General features: G+C 38.8%; 1 protein-coding gene across 10 annotated transcripts in view; it reads right to left on the bottom strand.

Annotated features, from left to right (window-relative positions):
• Positions 1-24,958, bottom strand: part of si:dkey-237h12.3 (teneurin-3) — a 164,415-nt gene that overhangs the window by 40,287 nt on the left and 99,170 nt on the right. For 6 of the 10 annotated variants that reach the window (XM_044205917.1, XM_044205916.1, XM_044205918.1 and 3 more), the window contains 9 exons: positions 20,639-20,764; positions 18,976-19,190; positions 13,169-13,379; positions 11,968-12,069; positions 10,317-10,511; positions 8,996-9,196; positions 3,770-3,955; positions 1,138-1,158; positions 635-658 (listed from right to left, as the gene is read on the bottom strand). In XM_044205917.1, coding sequence (XP_044061852.1) covers positions 635-658; positions 1,138-1,158; positions 3,770-3,955; positions 8,996-9,196; positions 10,317-10,511; positions 11,968-12,069; positions 13,169-13,379; positions 18,976-19,190; positions 20,639-20,764 — 1,281 coding nt within the window. The remainder of the gene's footprint in view (positions 1-634; positions 659-1,137; positions 1,159-3,769; positions 3,956-8,995; positions 9,197-10,316; positions 10,512-11,967; positions 12,070-13,168; positions 13,380-18,975; positions 19,191-20,638; positions 20,765-24,958) is intronic. The other 4 variants (XM_044205923.1, XM_044205924.1, XM_044205921.1 and 1 more) reach the window with 3 other exon arrangements.

Genomic DNA, 24,958 nt, shown 5'->3' with positions numbered 1-24,958 from the left:
ATTAATTCTCAGTGTGATTTTCAAATCAAGGGCTGCCTTGGAGCCAAACCTTGGAGTTTTTTTTTTTGGATCTGAATCAAGATTTAAAGGATTCCTTGTGAGTTTAAAGTTGCACAAATTCCATTTAAGAGGCTGAAAAAACGGTGGATGTCTTGGAAGTTCATTGCTTTCGGAATAGCCCATTGCAGATGTTAGAAACACTCATGTGAAGTAACAGCAACATCAAAGGGAAGGGAAGTATATATGTAAATAGGAGAAGAAGTGTGGGAAGGAGGGGGGAGGATCTAGAGTCTCTACATTTACAGAAAACAGAGCATTTGCTGCCAGATCGCATTCCTTCTAGTGGAGGGGGAAGACAGGGAGCCGAAACATGACTAAACCACACCAGTTTTGGGCGTTTAATCTGGCAGACAAAGGGAATTAAGACAGGGGGGAGAAGGGACCGTGGAGTCTGTGTGAGACTGGTTAGGACGGACAGGAGATGAGGAAACATATCGGGGGAGCAGGATCACAGCAGAAACATTATGATCGACTCGGACATAGAACAGGTGTATAAACGCCGTGCTAGGAAAGACAGAGAGCAGGGAGGGATTGTTCATGACAATCTCCTTTGGGGGGTAGTGGTTCAATTTACCTTTATATCCTATCTTGACTGCTCCTATTACACAACCGAGGAAAGGGAAACATTTGGAAAAGAAAATTACTTATCTCTGTGGTGGCAGAGAGCTAAGACTGACAAACACATTTACTTATTGTAACTTACAGGGAGCACAAAAGGTGGAAACGCTTGCTGGCATAAAGCTGATGTACCTGCCAACTTGGTTTAAATATTTGGAAAAGAAGCTTTGCAGGTAGTTTTTTCCCAAGATTATTGTTGTCTTTGCCACGTTTTAGCTTCTACTCTAATTTCAATCTCTCGACTGTGTATGTAAATCACAGTCGTTATGTGATTGAGCTGAATAGCTAATACTAAGCATGAGTGACAGGATATGACTGGAAAGCTGCGAGTTCACCCATTTTTTTTTTTTTAAACAGAGTTCACAAATTTTTAAGCAAAATAAAGGTGTTCAGCTGGATCAGAAAAAACATCTTGCATGAAGAGTATAATTCTCAAGCAAAGTGAAAAGTGTTTTTTACCTGATACTCTGGAATCCAGGGCTATACATGTAAGCCAAGAGGGAGTTGGAGAGAGACAGATAGGTAGGCAGACAGGCATACAGACATAAAATAGAAAAGAGAACGGATATAAGTAGGAGTTAGGCAAAGAAATGCAAATAGAAAAATGGTTTGAGAGAGAGACAAAAGAGACAGAAGCTGCAGATTTAGAGCAGTAGATTCAAAGTTTAGTTACAGTAAGAGGGAAAAATCCAGTACTTGACAAACTTGGGAGAGTAGATGTTAATTAATCTGCAAGTGATTAATCTGAATTATAGATGCTTCCGTGGTCAAAATCACCACATCTTTTTGTTAGATGATAATTATAATTATGTCCATAGGAAGCAACAGAAATGAACTCAGCATCCTAAGCTCAGTAAAATATTCATTGTTAACACTCTCCATCTGCTTTGCTCTGCCAAAGCAAGACAGGCTAACACAAAGAAGAACGCACTGTTTCTCTTGATATCCGAGTGTTACAACACTCTTTGTTTTCAGACTATATGAGCCTGTTTCATCTGCGCCTGCTTCAGAACATTTTACTGTCTGCTTCTTAGGAGGTATGTAGTCTCACCCTCAGTCTAATATGAACGCATCATGAAGCAGCATACTAAAGTTCTTTTTTTCTTTCAATTTTGCCGTCATCTCCACTTCAGTGATTTCAACAACTGCACGGCAATGGACCAGCAGTACACTAAGACGAATCAAAAACACCTTAGTGGTAAACTGCATTGCTGAGAAAGCAGTGACAATGGGTTAAGCCTTGCATATAAAACAGGATCTAGATGCTTGTGACAAAAGAATGGCCAAGGAAGTCCTCTATTCAAGCTCTGGCCATGTAATGTGATTAAAAGGCGCTTTGTGCAAATGGCAGTTATTCAGGGTTTGAAAGCCAAAATAAGCTCCCGGTTCTCCAAGAAAAGGTAACGCACTGCCTATTCATCCCCGCTGCATCCAATGCAAGGAGTTACTTTCCTGACGGGAGCCTTAAACGGGAGGAAAGAAAGAGAAAATGGAAGGTGCACTGTCTGCCCTGAGGAGGGAAAGATTAATAAGATTAGGAATGTGACCCTTCAGGCAACTCCCTTGCTGCAATCTCCTGTCCCAGCAAAGATGAATCCACACTGTGGGCCTGGGATTGCCGATGAGAGAACTTGTAAATACATAATTAGGGTTAAATAGTTTGGAGTGCCAGATCTTTGTTTCACAGGGAATATGTCGTCATTGAGAGGTTGGAGATGACACTTGGGGGAATGCTGTTTGACGCAGCGTGTCAGGGTTTAACTACGGGACCTTTGACAGGGGGTAAAGTGTCGAGGAAGTTTGAGTTAAAGGTCAATAGAAGGTGACATCTCAGAACTCATTATCCTCATTAATGCCGAGTGAAGCACTGCCATTTCAGAAAAATGATATTCCAAAGAGGCCTACCCGTGGCTTTTCGGCTCCCTAAATACCTGCCCTTGACTCGCTAATACAGGAGCATCACATAGAGCATTCTAAAAGGTGGAATAGCTAAATGGATGATCGAAAAATTACAAAGTTGATGTGAGGTGTCGCAAAAAGAGATTTTGAAAAAATAAGAAAAGTGAAATGTAGCTGGCTATATCAAGTTTTCTCATTACTTTTTAGTGGGAGAGATGCTTAACACTTTAATTGAAGGTAAAATTTGCAACATTTTGATATAAATTCATTTTTGTGTAGATTCTCTATATTGCCACAATTAAATATTGGTTTAACTCATACCCAGTTCATTCAAACCTCTACATTTACCGCCACAATGTCTGGTGTTAGGTAGCTGTGGCTATGAGAAACTCACTGCTGAACGGGAGGCGATGCTTCCAGAAGCAGCAACTGGCATTTGCTTGCAAAAAAATGAAAAAACCGAACTCCATTGCAAGTAAAAGTCCTGGAATCAAAATGTTCTTTAAGTAAAAGTACAGAAGTATCTCCAACAATATATACTAAAAGTATAAAAAGTAAAAGTACTCACAAAGTAAAAGTATGCACAATGGCCCCTTTAGGAGTTATATTGATGAAATAACATGTAAAGTGTTTCATTGTTGCATCTGGTGGAGGTCATTTAAATCAATAAAAATTCCACATATTTTATAAACTGCTCATATGATTGGTTAAAACATTAAACTGCAGAGTAACTAGTAATTCTAGGGGAATAAAAAGTACAATATTTCCCTCTGAAATCTGGTAAAATGGCAATATTCCGAGTACAAGTACCTCAAATTGTACTTAAGTACAGTACTTGAGTAAATGTTATCAGTTATTTTCCACCAATGCCTGTCGCTGACAAAAAAAAAACAAAACAAGATGATCCCGGCCACAATGTTTGATTCAGTGATCTCTGGAAATTGAACTGCACAGCAGTTTACTTCTGAGCACTGAATATATCATCAAAAACTACTTAGCATTAGTTTGTCATGCAAAGGTACTTGTTTGGAGTAGGTAGGCAGCAACAGAAGTGTGTCATGATCTGCTTGAAACTGCTCTGAAAACACTGACATTCACACTCCAAAGTTGCCCTTTTAATTTCCTCTGTAGTTCGTGCCCTTCTGTCAAGTGTGTGTAGGTGTATAGTACTGAATGTGTCACTGTGGCTCACCGATGGTGCAGTGTTCACCCGTCCAGCCCTGGTGGCAGTCACACTTGCCCTCTCGGCAGACACCGTGGTCAATGCAGCGTGGGTGACAGTCCCTCTGCTCACATTCTGGTCCTGTCCAGCCTTCCTCGCAGTGACACACACCACTGATGCACGAGCCGTGGGGACCACAGTCAACCACACACACCTCTGTCACAAAAGAAAAAGCCATGGAAACATGTAGCTTCTGTTCTGTGAAAAGGCCCTTTTTTATTCTGTACTGGTGTATTTTTGTATTCTGTGTAGATGCATCTGCCACTGCTGAAAAATGCTCTGATGTCTGCTGAGAAGTGTTGGCTCCATCAGTTAAAGTGGGCCAACAAGTTTAACTGTAAACAAGACATGTTTTAAACACTATTCCTGAAAAATATAAATGCAAATGTAAAAAAAAAAGAAGACACTGCAATATTTCATATAAAGAGACTCAAAATTACTGCCATCTATTAAAAGGAAATTTTAAGAAGCATTATTTTACATGGGAAAATATCAGGACTTTACCTCTTTCTCTTGCTTTATGGATCCCAATGTACTTGTCGTGTACACAATTCTTTTTTTGTGTGTGTAAAGCAGGACACATGGTGACGACATGTCAGAGCACTGAAACAAAATCCCCAATCAACTTTTATTTGGCTGCCACTTTGCCAAAATGTAAAATGGATAGTTGAGAAAGAGGCAAAAAATAGGATAAATCTTCCTCTAAAAAGTATGAAATTAATCTTGATATATAGTTTTATTACTTTTATGAGTTCAGGAGATAATAAAGTCCCTTAAATTCTCAGTGCTTGACATTTAATCTATAAACCATGTTCTCCACAATACAGCACAGCAACACAGTACTGTCAGCTTGCATTAAAACCAACTATAATGAGTCCATGTTAGAAGGCACACTGAAGAGATAAAACTTTAAACAGAACATCAAAAAGAAACACTGCGCATTATGTGTCCTTATGATGACAGATGGATGATATCTGATTCAGTTTACATCTATTTTATGTAAAATTTCCTCATCAACAAATTCTGGAGGACTTTAATCAACGAACAGGTCCAATCAGTGTAACAACCACTTTGTTTCCATCTGAAATGACATCAAAGCTTATCACACAATATACAGTATAAGTATTTCTCTGAATAATTACAGTGGAATAATACAAAAGACATTTTTTCCATGCCCACGCAAGAGCAACACTGGGTTATTATTGTCATTTTTGTTTCTGCAGCCACTTTAACTAATTTTTATTAAAGACTCTAGCTATTTCATAGGCCACTTTATTTCTCCATGGATGCAGACACCCTAAAATGAAACAAAACCTGTCATAACTCAAAAAGTCTGAAGTCAGAGCACAAGACCAGTAAAGCACAGCAATTACTTTGTGCATCTAAAAACCTCCATAACAACCACTTTTCAGGTTTTACATATTCTGGAAGCTCATTTGCATGGAGCCTTGGCAGACTGAGGCGAGGTTTATGGATTTAAGCAGGTTCTTACGTCTGGACTCTGAGAAATGTTAGATCAACATGTATTCTTCAAGTACGGAGCACTGGAAACAGCAGAGCAGCTGTTATGAATCCGTGTTATCTTCAGAAGAAGAAGTAAAATTCAAAAGATTGAATCCATGGGTGGTAAGTAAGTCAGTCTGTATCAGGCTGAAGCTAACGCTCAGCAAGCTGTGGCTGCTCTTGTGAGAGAATAAGAAATGTTCATTTACTGGAACCAAGAGCTTCTATCAAAGCTTTTGAACAGAGGAGCCATAAAGATTTCCGCTGTGACAATAGCCGTCAGTGTGCTAGAGGAAAGTAGCTCAAGTATAATTTTAAGTGACTAGATGCTCCAGGAAATTTATATAGCCCCATAAGCAAAAAGTTTGTGACTTTTTAAAAACTTGGTATTGCCTGCAGGGAAAGCAAATTAGCCAAGAGACATCATTCAGCCACCCAGAATGTAATAAGTCATGGATTAAATATCTGCTCATTTTGTTCATGTATTTGTTTTGTTTCTTTTTTAAACCAATCTACGTCCACTGCTTTACCCACCCTCCCCTTTACTGAGGCTCTTTTAGCTGTCTGTTTCCAGCTCTCTGAATAGAGTTTTTCTTCGATTGAGAGACCTTGGATGGTTCTGATTAAGTCGAGCCGACACTGTAGAATATTAAGCATGCCTCTGGAGGGGAGTCATTCCATTCCGAAGGGGTACCTCCTTCCCATAGAATCTATGCAATCAATTTTTCATTAGTGCAAAAGTGTTTATCTGCCTTTAACATGCCCCTGACTCAAGCTGGATAGGGGTTGTGGGCGGTCGATCCATGCTGCTCACTTGTTAATTAAAGTTTATTTAATTGAAGAAGAATCACAGCATTAATTAAGAGGGAATTCTCCACCCACCCAGGTGGGTAAACTCCCTAACTTTTGGACTGCACCGAGGCTAGCCTCGTCAGTTCAATTATTGGCAGGCCTGAGATATCTTGCTGAGTGAGAGGATTGTGTCTGGAATTTTGAAAACTTTAACAGAATAACAAATTACCTCTCTCTCAAAAATAAAATAAAGTGAGACACAAAAGAAAAAAAAAAAACATTCCTGTTCACCAAAACAATCATTATTTCTTCTTTGGCACTGACCCACCCGGCTGCATGCTGCTTCAAAAGGTCTGAACACCCATCTATCATCTCAAACTCACCGTCCAGCCTCCTTATGACTTAATTTTCAAGTGAATTTCAGCCAAGAGAAATACGTTTCGATAGCCTTTTATACTGACAGAAACAAACTGCAACTTCTGCTTTTAATTGTTCGACTCACAATGGCCAGCCATTGTGTTTCTCCCTGGGTTCAACACACAGAGAATGAGTCTATTCTGAGAGGGGAAACAGTGCATAAATCACCTGAACCTCATGCACAGATAACAGATGGGAGGGGCCAGCCTTTGAACTAACATGTCACCTACCTGTGTCGAAAGACAAACCCTCTGAATACAAAGCTGGTAACAAATGAATAAAGATGTGAGCAGATGGGAATACACGATTGTCTCCTCTCCTCTAAAAAACCTGAAGCTGCTATAAAATACACTGGCATTTTTGGAAAAGGTTCTGAACAAATCTATAAGTCTATTTTGGAACAACACACATTTGTGTTAAATAAAAAAAACAAAAAAAACCACAAAAACATATGCTTGGTCGCAGAAGAGTAAAGTGTGAAGCCAAAGCTTTGTTGTTAACATATGCTCTGTTTTAAACCAACACGTGCTACAAGTGTTGATTACCTAACACCCACATGTTGATTTATTTAGTCCAAAACATAATGAAGCAGTTGCATTTTTGTCATTTGTTCATTTAGGTTCAAACTACTGAACTGGATGCAAATCAAAACTCCTAACAACTGTCACAGGGATTTGCACATTCTTTGATATTAAGTATCAGTTCTTGTAACTCGATTTAGGCTAAATCAGACTTTCTTCTTCTCTGGTGAACATACTGTAGTAAAGAACACAACATGCAGGAACTAAATATGAGCAGCAGTCCAGACTGAGGTTTGCCCTCAGTCCTTTATTTTGTTATAAAACACTTTCCAAGCATGAGTGACTCCTGACTATCAGATGTCAACATCTGTCTCCTCATACCCGTGAAAGCTTTTGTTTTGGGTTTGTTATCTGCAGTCGGTTCAGGTTACTTTCTTACTCCTACATGAAGAAGAACTGAGACTTTTTGAGGCATTTCAGTGCATTTATGTTTTATAAAAAGACATTTAATGTTGTTGTTCTCACATGAATAGAATAATCAAATTGCTTAAAAAATACAGTTTTCATTAACTGTTCTAAACATGCTTGTTGTGAACACCTCTTTATCATAGGAATACTTTCTTTTCATTGTGGCTTTCTTGTATTAATGATAATACTGTATTTAATTGTCTCCTATAATTTTGCCACATCACAGTAAAACTTTACTGAAGGTGATATAGGAGAGATGTGACAGAGCTCAAAAAACACAGCGCTGACAGTACTGTAACATGTATACATAGCTTATGAGATGGAACACTTCAGTCAGTCAGGCTCCCATTCGTCATCTTTGGAGCAAATCCAGACTTTTCAATTAATAATTTTGTTTCCTTCATGGGGGAAAGCTGAAAGATACTGATTTGTGGTAAACTCACAAATCAGTTTCATTTCAAAGTGTGACATATTAATTTAGGAAAACAAATTGTTCTCTGATGTTCACTAAATCATAATTCAAAAAACAGATAATTAATTATCTTTTTTTTTTTTAAACATTAAAAGATTAAAGCATACATCATTGTTTTACTCATTATTTACAGTTTTTTGGATTCCAAAACTGAATAACTATATCCTAAGTTTCTTAATAAAACACCCACATAATGTAATAATGTATTGCATGAGATAGATCTTTTATTTCAACCTAAAGCCTGTCAATAATGGCTTATACATCTGCTGGTGTGGACACCTGGTGTTTGCAGCATCTGTGCACAGCAAGGGGGGAGTTTATTTGAAATAAAGCCAATTACTTGTTAGAGAAACTCAAACACTACCCATAAAAACAGTAAAATAAAAGACATAGAACTGACTGCACTGTTTGCAAGGATTTGTTAGTACAGCACAAATAACACTGCACTAATGGCATCAATAAATTAAAGAATGAAATAGATTGCAGATTACAACTCTAATTAGATTAACATGCGTTTTAATTATTTTAACGCCAATGTGTAGACTTCAGCGGCCTCAGTGGTAGTAACCCCCCAAGAATTTATGCCATCAGAATACTTCTAAATCACATTAGAGCTGAAATCATTAGTTGATTAATCGATTAGTCAATCGAAAGAAAATTAATCTGCATCTATTTTGATAATTAATTAATCGTTTGAGTAATTCTTTTAATTAAAAAGCCAAACATTATCTAGTTCCAGCTTCTCATATGTGAAGATTTGTTGCTTTTCATATGTGATTGTTAATTTAATATATTATGGTTTGGGTTTGGGACAAAACAAGCAATTTGAAGATGTCAATTTGGGCTTTAGGAAAGTGTGATTGGAATCTTTCACTATTTTCTGACATTTCAGACCAAAATATTAATGGAGAAAATGACGGGCAATATTGAAATGATAATGAAAATAATTGCAAGTTGCAGCTCCATGAAAAGGCTACACAAAATAGCTTTAAGTGATGAAAAGAAAGTGAAATGTGTTCTGACCTATGGAGCAGTCGGCCCCTGTCCAGTTGGCCTCACAGATGCAGGTTCCCGAGTCAGTGTTGAAGGTGCCGTGACTGGAGCACTGCTCTGGACAAGTGCTCTTCAGGATCTCACAGCTGATCCCTCCCCAGCCCGGGTTACAGTGGCACTCACCATGATGACAGGCTCCGTGACCGGAGCACATCGGGTCCACACAGTCGACTTAGGACACACAACAAGGACGACAGCGGTGTTAGTTTACCACTTCCAGACAGGATATCAAACCTACTTATTTACCCCGGCCACCTGACTCTGCTACCAGCCAAAACCATTTTTATGTGAGTGAGTGGACGTGCTCTAGTGCCAGATGATGGCTGGTGAGCCACAGCTGAACATTTTGCAGTGTTTAGTGGTGGCTGGTAGTAATTTTCCACCCTATATTCAGCTAGCTCCTCTATGGTATATTATAGGGTACTTCCAATATACTGACAGCATAATTATGCTCCATTATAGGCACTAGGAAAAAGAGCACAATTAGTGTCTAGACAGATATAATCAATTACTATTAACAATTTGCAGATCAACTTGCTGATCTAGGTTAATAATTGGCAATTATATACCAATATAATCAACCCATTACTAACAAGGGATCATTTGCAACAACGTTACAACAGCTTCTTCTGGAGCTGAGTGCTCTGTGCATTTCCATATCCACTTGGACACTGATATTGATAATTTTCCTGAACCAATTCATCAAACCGGAGCCCTTACATCCAAGTTCGGAACTACAAATGCTATCTTCTCCCATCTACGTTTCCTTCCCATATTGCTTCACTTCAAAGAAAACCGCAATGCATTCATTTAGTGAACTCAATAGCTTTTTACATGTAAGGTCAACCGCACATGTAAAGCTGAGCTGATCATTTTCTTTTGTCTGCATGGGGATCAATAAAGTTAAATGCACTGTAGTGAAGGGGGAGGCAGAAAAGGTTGACAAAAAAAAGAAGAAGAAGCTCTTTCTCAATAAACGGAGGAACAGATGCCATTGACTGATCAATTTTAACACGTGTCTTCTGTGGAGCATTCAAATAGGTGACTGCATCAATAGGCACCACACAATCTGTTCCAGCTTGTACCCTCATGTGGTCTAAACACTAAGAGGGAGTTAATTTATACACATGGTATCAATAACAACAGCCAAAGCATTATCCGCTCTGTGGAGTTGAAAACACCGATTGTTTCACCAATGGACTGTGTCGATTCCCCGGGAGCTTCAAACAGAAATATGTTGCATCTAGCTGCTTCCAATCCAATGGGAAGAACCTTTTATTTCCCCATTTACCTTGCTCACAGTTGGTTCCTTTGTGGCCGGTGTTGCACACACAGTTGCCTGCCACGCACAGTCCGTGTCCACTGCATTGAGGATCAATACACTGGGAGGCAGGAATGTCACACTCAGTGCCCTTCCATCCACTGTAGCACTGACAGCGCCCCCTGGTGTACTGGCCATTACCGCTGCACAGGACCGGACAGGCAGCTGAGGAAAGACAACAGGTTTAAAGAACTCATCTCCAAATTGTAAAATGTAAAAAAAATAATATTGTGGTATTAATTTCTTTTTAAAACAGATTTCATTTCATCTTTTTTAATAAACAACTTCAAATTAGAAATACTACAGCTGTGGTCCATTTTTAAATAGTTTCACTGTCTTGCAGAGAGTTAGACATGAAGATTGTTACCACGCTGACGTCTGTATGTTAAATATGAAGCTGGAGCAAGATGCCAGTAGTCTTAGCATAAAGAGTGGAACAGGGGGAAACAGTTAGCCAGACTCTGTCCAAAGGTAACAAAGTCTTCCAGCACCTATAAAGCTCACTAATTAACATGTTGTTTCTCTTTTGTTTAAGCCGTACAAAAACCTAAGCATAAAAACCACAAGAGTTTTACGCAGGGTTATGTGCCGGACTATTTCTTGTATGTTACTGGCCATATATCACACATTAAGGCCACATTACAGCTACATATTTAGTATCTAGACATAAAAGAGTGGCATCCATCTTCTCATTTAACTCTCAGCAAGAAAGTGAATAAGCATATTTCCAATAATGTAGAACTATGCTTTTAAACTCAGTTGTCATTGTGGCTTGTAGACTTACAGCTACAGCCACAACTACCTTGTATGATTCTTTTTTAAAAGGGTCTCTTCACGCACATTATCTTTAGTAGTATCCAGCCATGCAGATAACTTTGGTTTTATGTGCCCGGTTTTTGACAGATTTTGGCCATCACTAGGTGCTTAGTGCATTAAAAAATAGTTTCAACAGTTTTCATAGGGACCATTTTTTTGGTTTAAAGTAGTGTCAATGAAAACAGCTAGGTAACTGAGACTGCGCCTGACTGATACTAGAGAGTAACAAAGATCCAGTAACAACATTTCGGCCAGTATTCTTCCTTTTCTTTCTTTTTTTTTTTACATAACCATATATTATTGATAAGGATCCCTTAATTTAGTTACATTCTACTACTGAAAAATAAACTTGTCCCTGCTCTCTGGTAGACAAACTACATAATGGTGACAGTGTTTCTAAATGATCTCAAACATGTACAGTATGTGACATTTCTGAACTGACATTTCTTGTTCTTATCGGCTGACATATATGCCTATATCAATATAGCTGCAATAAGCTAATATTGCAGCCCAGCCCAGACAATTTATCAACCTAGCTGTATAAGACACCATTTGTGAAGCTGTATGAGACACCGTGATATTTTTTTTCAATGCTTTGAGCACCATAAACAAAATTCCATTAACCTTCATTGTGTTAGGGTATCAGCAGAAATCTCAGAAACTTGAGCAAATAAAACCACAACAATCTGAACAGCTGGATACCACAAGAGATAGAGATTTTTTTATTTTTTTATTTGGGTAACTGACCATTTAAATCATGTGCTGAATGGACAGAATAAGAGTAATATATGAGCTTAATTATTACCTCTGGAACAGTATGGCCCTATGAATCCTGGGAAGCAGTGACAGGATCCCGCCACACACTCTCCGTTCCCGTAACAGTTGTGTGTGCACTCCGTGACAGATTCTGTGGGTACAGCAGTGAGTAAGTCCAACTATTAATAACTCATCAGATTGTCATATTAGAGCAAATCTGAAATTCCTCCATAATATTACATTTGACAACTGTACAGTTTAAGAAATACTGCGAGACAACCAAGATACCAACTTTCTGTTTTTCCCTGTGCATGAATCTAGGCTTTCTTAGCATCCCTTATCTGCAGTACTCCTATCAGGCATGGCATACATTTACAGCTATTTGTTCATGTCCCACTAAGGTCTAAGCCTCCATAACATGTATACTGCAGCCTGACCGTTCCCATCTAAGCCATGTTAAGTAAAAGCCACATAGGCATTTTAAATTAGACCAAATCATTCCATTTCCATGACACATTTTCGTTTCCTCCTGTCTCCTCTACTGCCTCATCCTCCCCCCTCAACCCCTTGAATGACTGATCATGCCCACACAAGCCATGCAATCTCCTGAGTGTTTACAGCTCAAATCCTCTCTCAGTTGAAGTTAATCTGACATATCCTACAGACGGATCTCATGTTCATTCAATAGACCATCGCTTATAAAGGGCACCCCCAAAAGACCAGGATCCTTATTTTGATTGGCGTTAAGAGGGCAAACTTTTTTGTTATTACTCTGGCTTGTATTGGATGTTCATTGAGCCTGTGTCGGACCCAGGCAATTTTGACCTCACACATCAATACCTTTGTATTTGTAGGACCAGATCAATGGAACTCCCCGAAGGAAATAGAAAAAGAAAAACGTTAACTCAACCTTAGTGTTTTTCCTACCTCAAAACCCACAAGGAAATTTCACAGACTTCAGAACACTGAAAAGGTAGTTAGGAGGGAAGGATCAATGCCATGTATGGTTTCGTATTATAGTGTTGAGCACAATAATCCACTACCCTCCAATGAAAACTTAGTACTGCCTCCTAGGTGGTTTAAAGTTTGAAAAGCTCAGCTTGTTTGTGTGGTAGCCAGAATTTCCAACAACTTTACTCTTTGTTCTTCCAGGCACAGCTGTTTAAGGAAATTAAAGTCTTCCAAACATGTCATTACATATCATTCCAATCACACTCATCAGCTGTTGCAGCAGATGTGTTTCCTCGTACCCTGGATGATGGTGTTATAGGACACGGCCTCCACGTTTCGTCCATCATTATAAAACGCCAGGTGCCACACCCCTGAGTTCAGGTACTGAATGAATCCGGCTTGGTGGATGGTGACCTGATGGTCCAGCCGGGCCCTTGTCTCTGGTTCACTCACAGTCCGATGCTCTTTGGCGATAAGCCGGCTGCCGTCCAACAGCTCCACAAAGTCATACTGCAAAACAAGATGCAGGACAGATTCCGACAGATGCAGATGATTATTTTAATGTTGGTCTAATTAAATCAGGCAGTAAAGAAGTGAGAGAGTTCAAACATTTTCTATTTTCTTCTATTGGATGCTTTGTATGCAGCTCCTTTTGTGATTTCCCACAGTCTGAGAGGAACTCTTCAAAGTCGTAATGCAAGACACAATCAAAACAGGTTTGTGTACACAGCAAATATTCTAGAATAATAAATGTTGATTTTTCAGTGACAGTTATTTGGAGTTGATAGATGTTGTTTGGAGAGTTGTTTGTATATTGATAGAGCTGATATGGCTCTGGGGCAAATGCTAAAAAATATTCCCTACATATATTGTTAACTCTGATGGCAGTGCACTTAAAGACTCTCTGGCAATGTGTTTATCATAATCTGTTAACATTGATAATGTACTGTGTAGATGCAGATACTTAGAATTCTGAGTTATTCACTGCTTGTGTACCTGCACAAAATACAAATAAAAGGATAAAATAAGCACAAAAGTTAGTTTAGTTAAGTTAGTTCTTTAATGACATTTATCTTCTTCCACATAAAGTCAGTAAATTATTGGTACACTTGATCTACAGACTGTGAAAACTGTTACTATTGTTTGATATGTTTTAATTGTTTTATTGTTTTTAATGTATGTACCCAGCACTCCCTGAAAAAAAAAAAACAGTACAGATAATGGGTGGATTATCCTGGTAAAATAAAGTAAATTGAATTGAATATATCATATTTACAATTAATTCAAAGCAAATATGTCCTTATTGGTAAGGTCAGGTTTTTTCACCAGAAACTAACAAATGTACAGTATACAGTACAGTATACACAGTATAAAAAATAAATATAACCTAGTATATACTTCAGGGTTATATTTTCTTTACTATATGTTGGGAATTCAGCATAACTGTCTCTATATTATTTTTTCAAACAAACATTGATTTACATGGTAAACAAGGAGTAACGAGTCATTCCTGCCAAGTGAAACGAGTAAAGCGGCGCATCTGCTCTCAGTGCACCTGCTCAACACCTGAACCTCATTTTGACTGAAGCTGTAGGGTACAGAGCACTGCAGCAGAAAACAGTGTAACACATACCAGCAATCCCCAAACAGGCTATAGGCTGCAGAGGAGCACAGCAGATGCAGACAGATCCCCTGGCTAAAGCAGTAGTTAGCTACACAGATGTACTGAGCTTATAGTGAAGACTCATGGTAGAAAAGAGTCTGTGGTCTGCTTGGGAGTGTGATGCATACAGATTAGCACTGTAGCCGGTTTTTAGAAGACCTTGGATTTAAATCCAATGATGAGGCTGTTTGCAGAGAGCTTTGATGAACTGTAAAGCTATTGATGTTTGACTAATACACAATTGAGTTTTTATATTTACATTTCAGATGTTTTTAAATAAGCAGCATATCATTTTAATACTAGATTTTTAAAAATAAGTAGTTTAAAGTGATTGTTACCTAAATGTAATGTTCCTCAACATCAAAAAGTTCTGTTTCCTGTAGCAGGAGGACCCTGTACACTGTAGTTTACGATAATCACTGTGCTCACATGGCAAGAACAGCTCTAAACATGCATCCAGTAATAAAAAGTGAAGAGTCACCCCTCAAAATCATAAAATCTGGGAACATTTTTAATATTTTTTTCCTCACAAAAAATTAAAACGAGAAATAGGAAATGAGCCCTATAAATATGTCATAATACTACCAATAACAATTGAACCTTTGTTTTTTAAAGCTGTAATAATCAAGATTTTTCTCATGATAGTATTCCATTGACTGAATTTTTACCTAAAACCCAATTTCGACTTAAATTTGCAGCTCTATTGAGCTTTTTGGCTTCTGTATTGGTTTCATGGCCCCCAGTGAAATCAAAATAAAGCCTCACCAACCCCAATTCCAGAATCAGAAGAAGGCTGTTTTAAGAAAAAAAAAAACCTGGTTGGTAACTTGTAGCTGCTAAAGAGCCAGATATTTGTTCTCAAGAGTTGTTGGAGACCAAACCAGCATTAAAAGAAGAGTAAATGTTGGACTTACATTCATCAGGTGGCCAGAAACACAGCTTCAAATAAATGCTGATGTTGCTTTCTTTCTGTTTGATGTGTTATTTTAACAACTATTTGCCATCACTTTTCTTGTTATTGAGTTCTTCTCTGTCTAGAGGCCAAAAATTAATTAGTGCAGCTTTAAATCAGTATGTGCACAACATCCAGCCTCATAGAAACACAATGGACTGAACAAGAAAATACATTAAAACAGGATTTAGCTCAGGAAATGTGACAAACATGGACCCAAGCAAACTTTTCAGTTGACTTGCAAACGACAGGAAAGAACTGCATTAAGCAAGGGGCAGGTGAAGTCAACACTGTGATTTAAACCCCTTTGAGTAGAGCAGGGGGGCAGGGGAGGGATATTAACCTGGCGGAAGTTGACTTCTTTGTGTTGTTGGCTTGAGGGGGAAGTAATAAAACAGTTCATCCCAAGAGCCCTAAACCTCCTGGCCAAGTGCATACATCTCGATTTGCCAGTGTGAAAGCCCCCCCAACTCATCTCAATCCAACAATACCAGTGAATAACAGGCAAGAGACCAAGCGTGGAGAGACTGCCAGATGCCCCATGGAAAGAGGAGGAACGCTCAGAGCCTGTAAATTCTTCAGCCTTTAGATTGAGTGAACTTAGTCTGGCACTTGATAACAACTGATTGCAATTTCTTAAAGTACCCCTCCACTCAAAAATGTGTTTTTCTTATGTTTAAGTCCTTACAATTGACTTTACTGACTTGTATCTGTGCAAAGTTTGTCGCTAGAGAGGTGTTTTCATATTCCTCAACTGAAGGGGGAGATGTCTGGACACTTCCCTAAAATCTGAGATTCAAACGTACTCCGGGCAAGCTAGATTTGGTACATCACAGATTCGAAAGCCAATTGCAATGCCACCGGCAAAGAAACCTGAAAGCACCAGTACAGAGTGGATTTGTCAGTATCGAGAGTGAGAGTTTGCACAGCACTAAGTTAGCTTAGTGAAAGTTTTGACCGTGTTAGAGTGTGCAGTTTTTGAATGTAAACCGGAACCTGGAGCTTTCTTCCATTAACTACTAAGATAACAGCAATGTGAACACACTGCAACATCGTAGCAGATATTACTGTTTGTTTCACAACCACTAACGCTGTGTCAGCCACCGCCAGTTACAAGCTAACAAGCTAACAAACAACAAACAAATAAAAAATGCTACACTACCATTCTGATACGTCTGCTAGTTGCCGATTTTGGTGCACAACAGACTCATCGGAGTCTGACTGAGGCTCAAACATATATGATGCGCACCGCTCGCTCACCATGGATCTATGTCTCTCACTCACATCCATACTCTCACCAGAATTTCTCAATGAGGGAGAAACAATAAATGTGCTTCCAGCCCCTTTTCTGATTTTAATTTTTTTTTTTTTTTTTTACTTCTTATGTGGGAAAACCATGTTAAATGAAATATTAATCATAGCAGAGTATTTTTACATACTTTGATGTGTCTGGAGAGGAACTTTAAGAAAAAATAAACTTACAAAAGATTATTTCTTTTGACTTGTTTGGTTTGTGTCAAAGCACAAACAGGCACTCAATAGCAGATGGAGGAAGTCTCTATGCGAGACTGTTGCACTTAAATGTTGTCTTGTCTTCCAAGCTGTGAATACAAGGAACAGTCAATATCTCTCATTGGGGTCTTTCATGCTCAGTTAAGTAAATGCATTGATTTCTGCCCCTGGTCCCTGAACAGTATGTAATTTAGAGGTGGCCACAATGGACACAGTGTCCAGCATTGACAAGCTTGAGTGTCTGCAACAATTCGAGACATAAAAGTAGTGTCTTGTTAATTAGTACCCTTTGGTCTTTGATTTTGTTGAGTTTCCTTTTTTCACCTTGAAAGTGCAATCCAGCTCACCTGTTGTCACTTGCATTAGACTTTCTTCCATCAAAGAGTGGCCCTAACTGTCTACACTTGAGTGAAGCCCATCTTTACTAAAAGAGAATGTCAAGAAGGTGAAGCTAAGAGCTTTTGCAGTCAAGTGTGGTGGAAAATAGCCATTGTCTGAGTGCTTCCATCACCAGACATTGGACATTCGGATGCCCAGAGATGTCATTCAAGTGACACACCAGACATTTTGGAAACACTTCAATTTGCAAATGGCAGGCGTTTAGTGGAAGTGAAAGATGTGCATGCCCACACACCTGAGAGGAGAAAACTGAAACTGAACTAGTGCCCGGTTTTAATTTGCAAATGCATACATGTCTGGAATTTAAATAAGAAATTACATAAGTAGATAAGAAACCCTATTAATGTACTTACATTGTTTGATGCAGTTTTTTTTTACTTTAATGTACAGTTCTGATTCCTCTTAGAAACAAGCTGCTTTAAAGGGACAGTTCACCGCAAAATCAAGAATACATATTTTTCCTCTTACCTGTAGTGCTATTTATCCATCTAGATTGTTTTGGTGTGAGTTGTCGAGTTTTGGAGATATCGTCCATAGAGATTCATGCCTTTTTTGAATATAATGGATTTCTCCAAAACTCGGCAACTCACACCAAAACAATCTAGAATGATAAAAATTACTACAAGTAAGCGGAAAAATATTGGAAAAATTTGGGGGTGAACTGTCCCTTTAAGACACAGTAAAATGGCCTATTTACATCCTTAAAGCTGATCTAAAAGTGATCACATGGCTACGTTTAATGTGAAAGGGGTCGCTTGTAACGATTAACTCACAGAGAATGATTATTATAATTATTATTATTAACTCTTCAGTTCCCCTCCATTTCATCTGACTGTTTTGGTTTCACAGCCCGCAACTTTACTGTTTTGGTTCAGTCTCACTGCTCTTGCAGGGTCATTTCCAGACACAGCTGGCAGCTGTTTCTAACAAAAAAAGCTCTAATAACCACTGTACACTACCTGCCCAGCACCAAGTGGCAGACAGATAAAGTTAGCGAGTAGCTGGTAGTCTTAAAGCCAGTGAACTGACTCAGTAATGCCAGTTAGGCAGCAATAACTATCTAAGTTTGCTTACTTTAGCATTAGCACCGTAAGATACTGGTCATACCAGACCAATTAAGACTGTAGCTGCAAAACCACTGAGCATATTTAATTTAAAGAAAAGATGCATTTTATTGCTTTTCAGTTCGACTTTTCATTTGTAAGAGAAAGATGTTATTTTTTCTTTCAAAAGTTACATAGTTGTGCTTTAAAGAATAACAAGATATTAGTTTCATAATGTCTTTAATCTCAATCTTTTTATTACATAAGGAGTTACATTGTATTTTAAACTGTACTTTCATCACCAACCAGTAAACCCACTTGGTACTTGACACTTAGTTTATCTTATACTTATACCGACAGGATACTTAATTTATTTCTGACCTGTTTTATAGTGTTTATTTTTTCTAGTACTTTCTCCTGTGTGCACTGACGTAAAGACGAGCTACTGTAACAAAGAGTTTCCCTACGGGGATCAATAAAGTATTTCTGATTCTGATTCTGATTCTGAAAGAAATTAACCTAATAAACAGGCTTTACCTGAGTGTGAGACGGTGCAAGACCTTTTCGTCCATAAACTCCAATCAGTGCATTCTTCTGTACCGAGATGTTGAACTTAAGGAAGCGTGGTTGCTCCATGCTCAGTTGAGAACGCCAGAATACGCCTGGTGGGACGCTCTGACCCACCCTCTTCCCTATGTCAACCTGTCCGGTATCGATGGAGTTGTTCTCCTGATGAAGCACGCTAGTCCTTCCTAGAAGACAGAAATGCATCCCCACCCAGATTATCTAAGGTGTTAAAGAATCAAAACAGCACAGTTAAGGTAATATGGTATAAATCAGTCATCACAGAGCCTTTCATGCCATCAGCTGAAACCTTCATACTCACATCTAAAATACAATCTTGGTTTTTGTGTCTTTGATCTCTGGCTTTCAGTAAATGCTGCATTCTGTCTTTTGCTTTCCAGTGTAATCTTATTCAAGCAGAGACTTAACAATAAGATCAAGTCATATCTTTTCCAAATGAGTGGTGACCAAGCAAGACAGGATTAAAAGAAATGGTTCTCCGTGGTCCATGATACACTGCTCACCAAAAAAAAAAAGACCAGATATAATTGGCTTTTTATAAGACTCTAACAGGCCGCATCTCCCATCTTTTCTCTGGTCCTGGTGACTCTTCTTGCAAGAAGTGTTTCAGTGTGTGGACCTGTGTATACTGTAGTTGGGAGTGTACCTGATTGCACCAGACCTCCATTATTTGCATCCCTCAGTGTTGTGTGTGTAATGAGGCCATTGCCTGTCACTTTAGCTTCAGTCAAAGTGAAGACTGGAAGCCAAGTTTACCTCTGGGGAGAATAATAGCCGGCTATTGATTGCCTTTAAACAGTCCAAAACCTGCCTCATGCTATCTTAATTAGCAGTACTTATGAGGATTTAAATCTAGCCGAGTTTAAACAATTGAGCTTTTGCCTGGCCTACTCAACTCAATTAATGCTTTCGTGGTCATGCATTCTAAATACCTCAGTGTGCTTAAAGATTAATTTGGTGGCTTTTGCTGTAAAGGTGAGCTGAGATCGCCTGCCTGCTTGTTGCTGAATACACAATAGTCCGAGATTATGATTAGGCAGTAAAAAAGCTGTCTGGAATCAGTCAATTAATATTCAGAAGTTGAAAGATCTCAATAAACTCTAAAGGCTGACTGGGCATCGAGCACCAAACATTTCACTTTGTCATTCATGAGGCCAAATGGTTTGCTGTTGCATTTTGTCTTTCTTAAATGTCATTTGAACCTTTACTTGATTTAAATCATTTATATTTTGGTGCTTTAAATAACTTTTTTTTAAATTAGCATTTAATTTAAAAAAGTATTCATTACAGGCAGCCTTATTTTCTTAATTCCTGACAAGTTTTTGCACATTTTCTTCATCCAAGGTTGTCAGACAACTGGTCAACACCCTGCTTTTGCCAAGCCATCACTTTATTGAGTTTATTATTTTAATTTCTGAAAAGAAAAATGTAACCCTGATAGCACAATATATATTTAAAAAGCAATGCCAATAACCATGACCAAAATAAATTTCTAAGATACAGGGAAGCCAACAAAAGAATAAACAGTAATAATCTTGTAATCTTGTAATTAATACTGTAAAGGCTTATTTGAATGTTAAATAGCGGTTTATTCAGATGTCAGTCTTTTCCTCACCGTCAGCAGCCAGAGCTGTCACTATGCTCGACTGAGTGGGCCCTGTCTTCCCAACTCCTCCGTTTTCAAAAGCCGGCTGGTTGTCCAACTCTTGGAGCTGCCAATTGAGGCCGAAAAGGTGCATTGCTGTGAAATACACAAAAAAGCTGCGTGGGCTTGTAGAAATGGATAAACAAATAAGCAAATACTCGCACAAAAACAATCAAGCCACTTAAGCACAAAAGACCTGTGGGAGAGCACAATGGATGGCTCCAATGCAGAAAAAAACAACAACACACAAAACAGTTTAACTTCCAACATTTCAGTTCACATTTTGTTTTTTGAGGCTACTCTGCCATGGGTGGCGTTTGTGTAAACACAGTGCAGATAGAGTCCAGACAAAGTCATTTCAATCAGTACTTAGGAACCCTGTTGCTCTAGCTTGTTTCCTTGGGGAGCGTTGTTCATTAATGTACCAAAGTGTCTGCACACAAACAGCTACTGTATCAATGACAGCAGAATTTCTATTTTGACGCAAAAAAACTCTCCAAGTATAATACAAAGCAGGAAGGACAAGGAAATCCAGGTACGTGTGTGAAAGTGTAAGATAGAGGAAGAGACAGAAAGACTTAAGAAAGTGTAAGGCAGTTTATTGAGCCAGACAGTCACAGCAGGAGGAGGGAGAGGGTAAGATGCTGCAACACTCCTCTAGTTCTCTTACATAACACAACTGTCTCTGGCTTTCATTCAGCCAACCTGCTTTATTGTCACAGTATTGGACACAATCAAACTGTTCTTGTTGTTTTTGGAAACTGAGGTGCTTCTGTGAGCACAGCGAGAGGGCCCATCTCCTTCAAAGTCACCAGTCAGGGAACATGCTGAGAAAGCATCTTGATTTCCGACCATTTGATCTGCAAGAGGAACTTTTCTCCCACACTCGTCTCTGGCTGGGAAGATGGATATCGACTGCAACAAATAACTTGAGAGGTGAGTGTGGGGCCAGAGAGAATATCAAAAGTGAAGGAGACCAAAAGAGAGATGGAAAACTAGTGTGGACAGTGTATCAATCTGTGTTTTGTTAAGAAACTGGGCATGTTTTCTTTAAAGCCTGCTGATGAATATACTTGGCATCAGTTTAGTCAGGATACACACAGCACTGTCCTTGGTAGATCAAATGAACAGGTGCTCCGTAGCCTCAAATTCCAATCAAATAATGCATATTTAACATTCAGTGATAATTTTTGGTTACCTAGTACAGCCAGCATCACCCTCAGTGTCAGAATCCATTTCAGTTGCCGGGGAAACAAACCAACAACATCACCAGCAACATAAATGAATGCTGACTGGTCCATAATTTTTTTGACAAGTCTTTTCTAAACACACTGAATGGACAAGTCTGACAGTGCCACTCAATGTGATAAACCTGCAAGATCTTTTGTTCCGATTTTGTTTCACATTTTTGCTACATCAATGAGATTTCCTGTTGTTATTGTTATCATGATTTCAAAATGTTCTGAATCTTTCTCCATCTTCAACCAGATTCAGATCAATCTGAGTACAACACAAATCTGAAACTTCACATAATTTGCCAAGAACCAGACACATTCTCTAAAAATATTCTAATTTCTCCCCAACACTGAATCCAGAACATTCTCCTTGGCCTAGTTAAACTGTAAAACCCCTACATTTAAATACCAACTTTTTCAAACTGCTTACTGTAAATATGTTCATTTCTTAGACTAACATGTTGGTGGCTTTAAACTGAGGAAAGGCTCCAGAATCCTTGGATCAATGCATGGATCATCTGAGGACACAAAGCATTCACCCAAAGTGAAACAACCTCTGCCTGAAAAAAGTGACACCTACTCTTGCAAAATGATTGACAGCATGAAATTAAAGCAGGTTAAGGTATTACTTAAAGAATAAAATGTAGCATAATCTCTTACTTGACAAAACCTGTATTTACAAAATTAGCATGAAGTATTTTGGAAAATGAACCCTTTTAATGTTGAGAGAAAAATCTCTCTCTAAGCTGACTGGCAGAAGACAGGACATCACGCTTTATCAAAGGAGACATGGAATGACAGACAGTGCTCTCAAACACAAGGTGTTGTTGCCTTATAGCTGAAGGTGCAAAACGCTTTTTAAAAAAATTGTATTTTTAATGTGCATATGTCCTTCAAGAAAACAGCCATGCTAGCAGATCTCTGAGGCTAACAAACATCAGTATGCTAACATTGTCATAGTGACAATGCTAACGTGCTGATGTTTAGCAGGTAATATTTACCATGTTCCCCATCTTAGTTTAACCTGTTAGCATGCTAACAATTGCTAATTAGCACTAAACACAAAACGCAGCTGAGGCTGATCAAGACATCATTAGTTCTGCAGGTATTTGGCTATAAATTGAAACTTTGACCCAATGATGGCGCTAGATGAAAAGTCAAGGGGTCACCAAAGTTATTAGAATTCATCCACTAGGGACAATGAATATCTGTAGAAAATTTCACTGCATTTCATCCAGTAGTTGTCAAGATATTTCACTCTACAAATGTCAGCCTTGTGGTGGCACTATGGATGAAAGTCAGAGTCTAAAAACATCTCGACTGGCTTCCTGGTTCCTGATTGTAGACTGTAGTTTATTTAACATGATAAGTCTAGACACTCTCCACAGCTAAACACTGTGCACTCCCACCTCCCAGTATCACCAACTTTCCACTAGAAAGGAAATTGTGTGTGGCAATGGGCTCTTGTGTATCAGACACACCATAGAACCACCAAGTGCACCAGGGCCTGAATCCCCAATTACCTCATCAACAAATTGCTTTGAGGTGAATAGCCCTCAATTTATGAATTTGCATAAGTTATTCCTGCAGCCTAGGCCAGTTCAATTAATATTTATGGGCCATGAGCAATTCTATTCCTGAGCAAGAAGCTGGAAAAGCTAGCCTCTAATCTTTGAAGTCAAAATTTGCCCTGTGGAACACCTCCACTGTCAGTGAATGGGAGGTTGAATTTGTAGTTTACAACATGTTTGTTTGTGCTCTGACATCCACATGGTATTAAGTGTACAGAAGCACAAACACCTCTGCACTGGAAAATGCAACATGAGCCCCAGAAAATCCTCCTGGCTGCTCTCACAGCAAATTCCCCATCTTGTTCACATGATTCTTGGTGGTATTGTTACCTGAAAAACAATGCTAATTATGCTACAGGTGAGTGTTGTATCTCTTCCTTACAGGAAAAAATAATATTATTCAGCTAAGCAACCTATGGCATTAAAAAACATAAATGAGTATAAAACGTCTTGAGCGTTTCCTGTTAAAAAGGAAGCCCTTCTGATGGCCATCGTCACCAAGAATAATTAGTCCATTTACCAGACAGAGAGGTGGCCCATCTGGAGTCACAGTGTGCCAACAACAACTTGGAGCTCAACAGCCTCAAAATTATTGAGATAAACATTGTTTTATGCTGGAACCTGCTTGCACATCTCCCCAGAAACATCCCCAGGGGACTCCTCGAAAATAAGCAGCATAGCTCAGAGCATGGCTAAGATGTTCCTGTTTTCTGGGATAGTGTCTCCAACAACCTCAAATGGAATGACATCTCTAACACAAAATCGACCAAGACAGGGTTTGTTTTTTTGGTCCTGTGGCAATTGAAGCAAGCTCAATGTCTCCTTCTGTTAGTCTCTGTGGGATTTATGGAATTTCTTATTAGTATCAGAAGCAGTCTTTTTTTCCCAACACAGTACTCATCAGCCACCTGTATCATCCACTCTCCTCTGATAACCGGTACAGCCTTGTTAAAAACAAAAGTTCCCACCATGTCAACAATTTTAAAAGAGCCATCACTTTAATCAACCAGCCTTCAACGAAAAACACATGAATAACCACAACTGATTTTCTCTCCAAGGTTTCAGGGAATTAGTTTCTCCCTAAATTATAAATCTGTGAGATGCACTTTTACAAAGCATCATGCTTCATTTAAAAGACACTTTTAATTAATATATTCTCCGGTACGGAGGAAACACGTGTGCCATTTAAAGGCAAATGTCAGACAACATAAGTATATCATCTTCTCCTTATGAACATTTTGATCTAACATGTTTAGTGAAGATATTGTTTGCAATTGTTTTTGTTTGTGCGGTTCAATTTCAAGTGCATTTCCAAAAATCCACATGCTGTTTCTGCATCCAATCAGAGCATCAAAGCTGGACTCGGTCCTGACTGGCCTCCCTCTATCATAACAGTTGCTGAAATCCTTCCAATCAGGCTAGTTTGCAGAATTGGAACTGGAAAGCCTCACCTCAGCAGGTTTGCCTCATTTGAATTACAGGAG

The sequence above is a fragment of the Siniperca chuatsi genome, linkage group LG8 (assembly GCF_020085105.1).
Source record: "Siniperca chuatsi isolate FFG_IHB_CAS linkage group LG8, ASM2008510v1, whole genome shotgun sequence".
NCBI classification, from domain to species: domain Eukaryota; kingdom Metazoa; phylum Chordata; class Actinopteri; order Centrarchiformes; family Sinipercidae; genus Siniperca; species Siniperca chuatsi.
The sequence above is the reverse complement of the archived record's forward strand: the minus strand, read 5'-3'. Positions and strand labels throughout refer to the sequence as shown.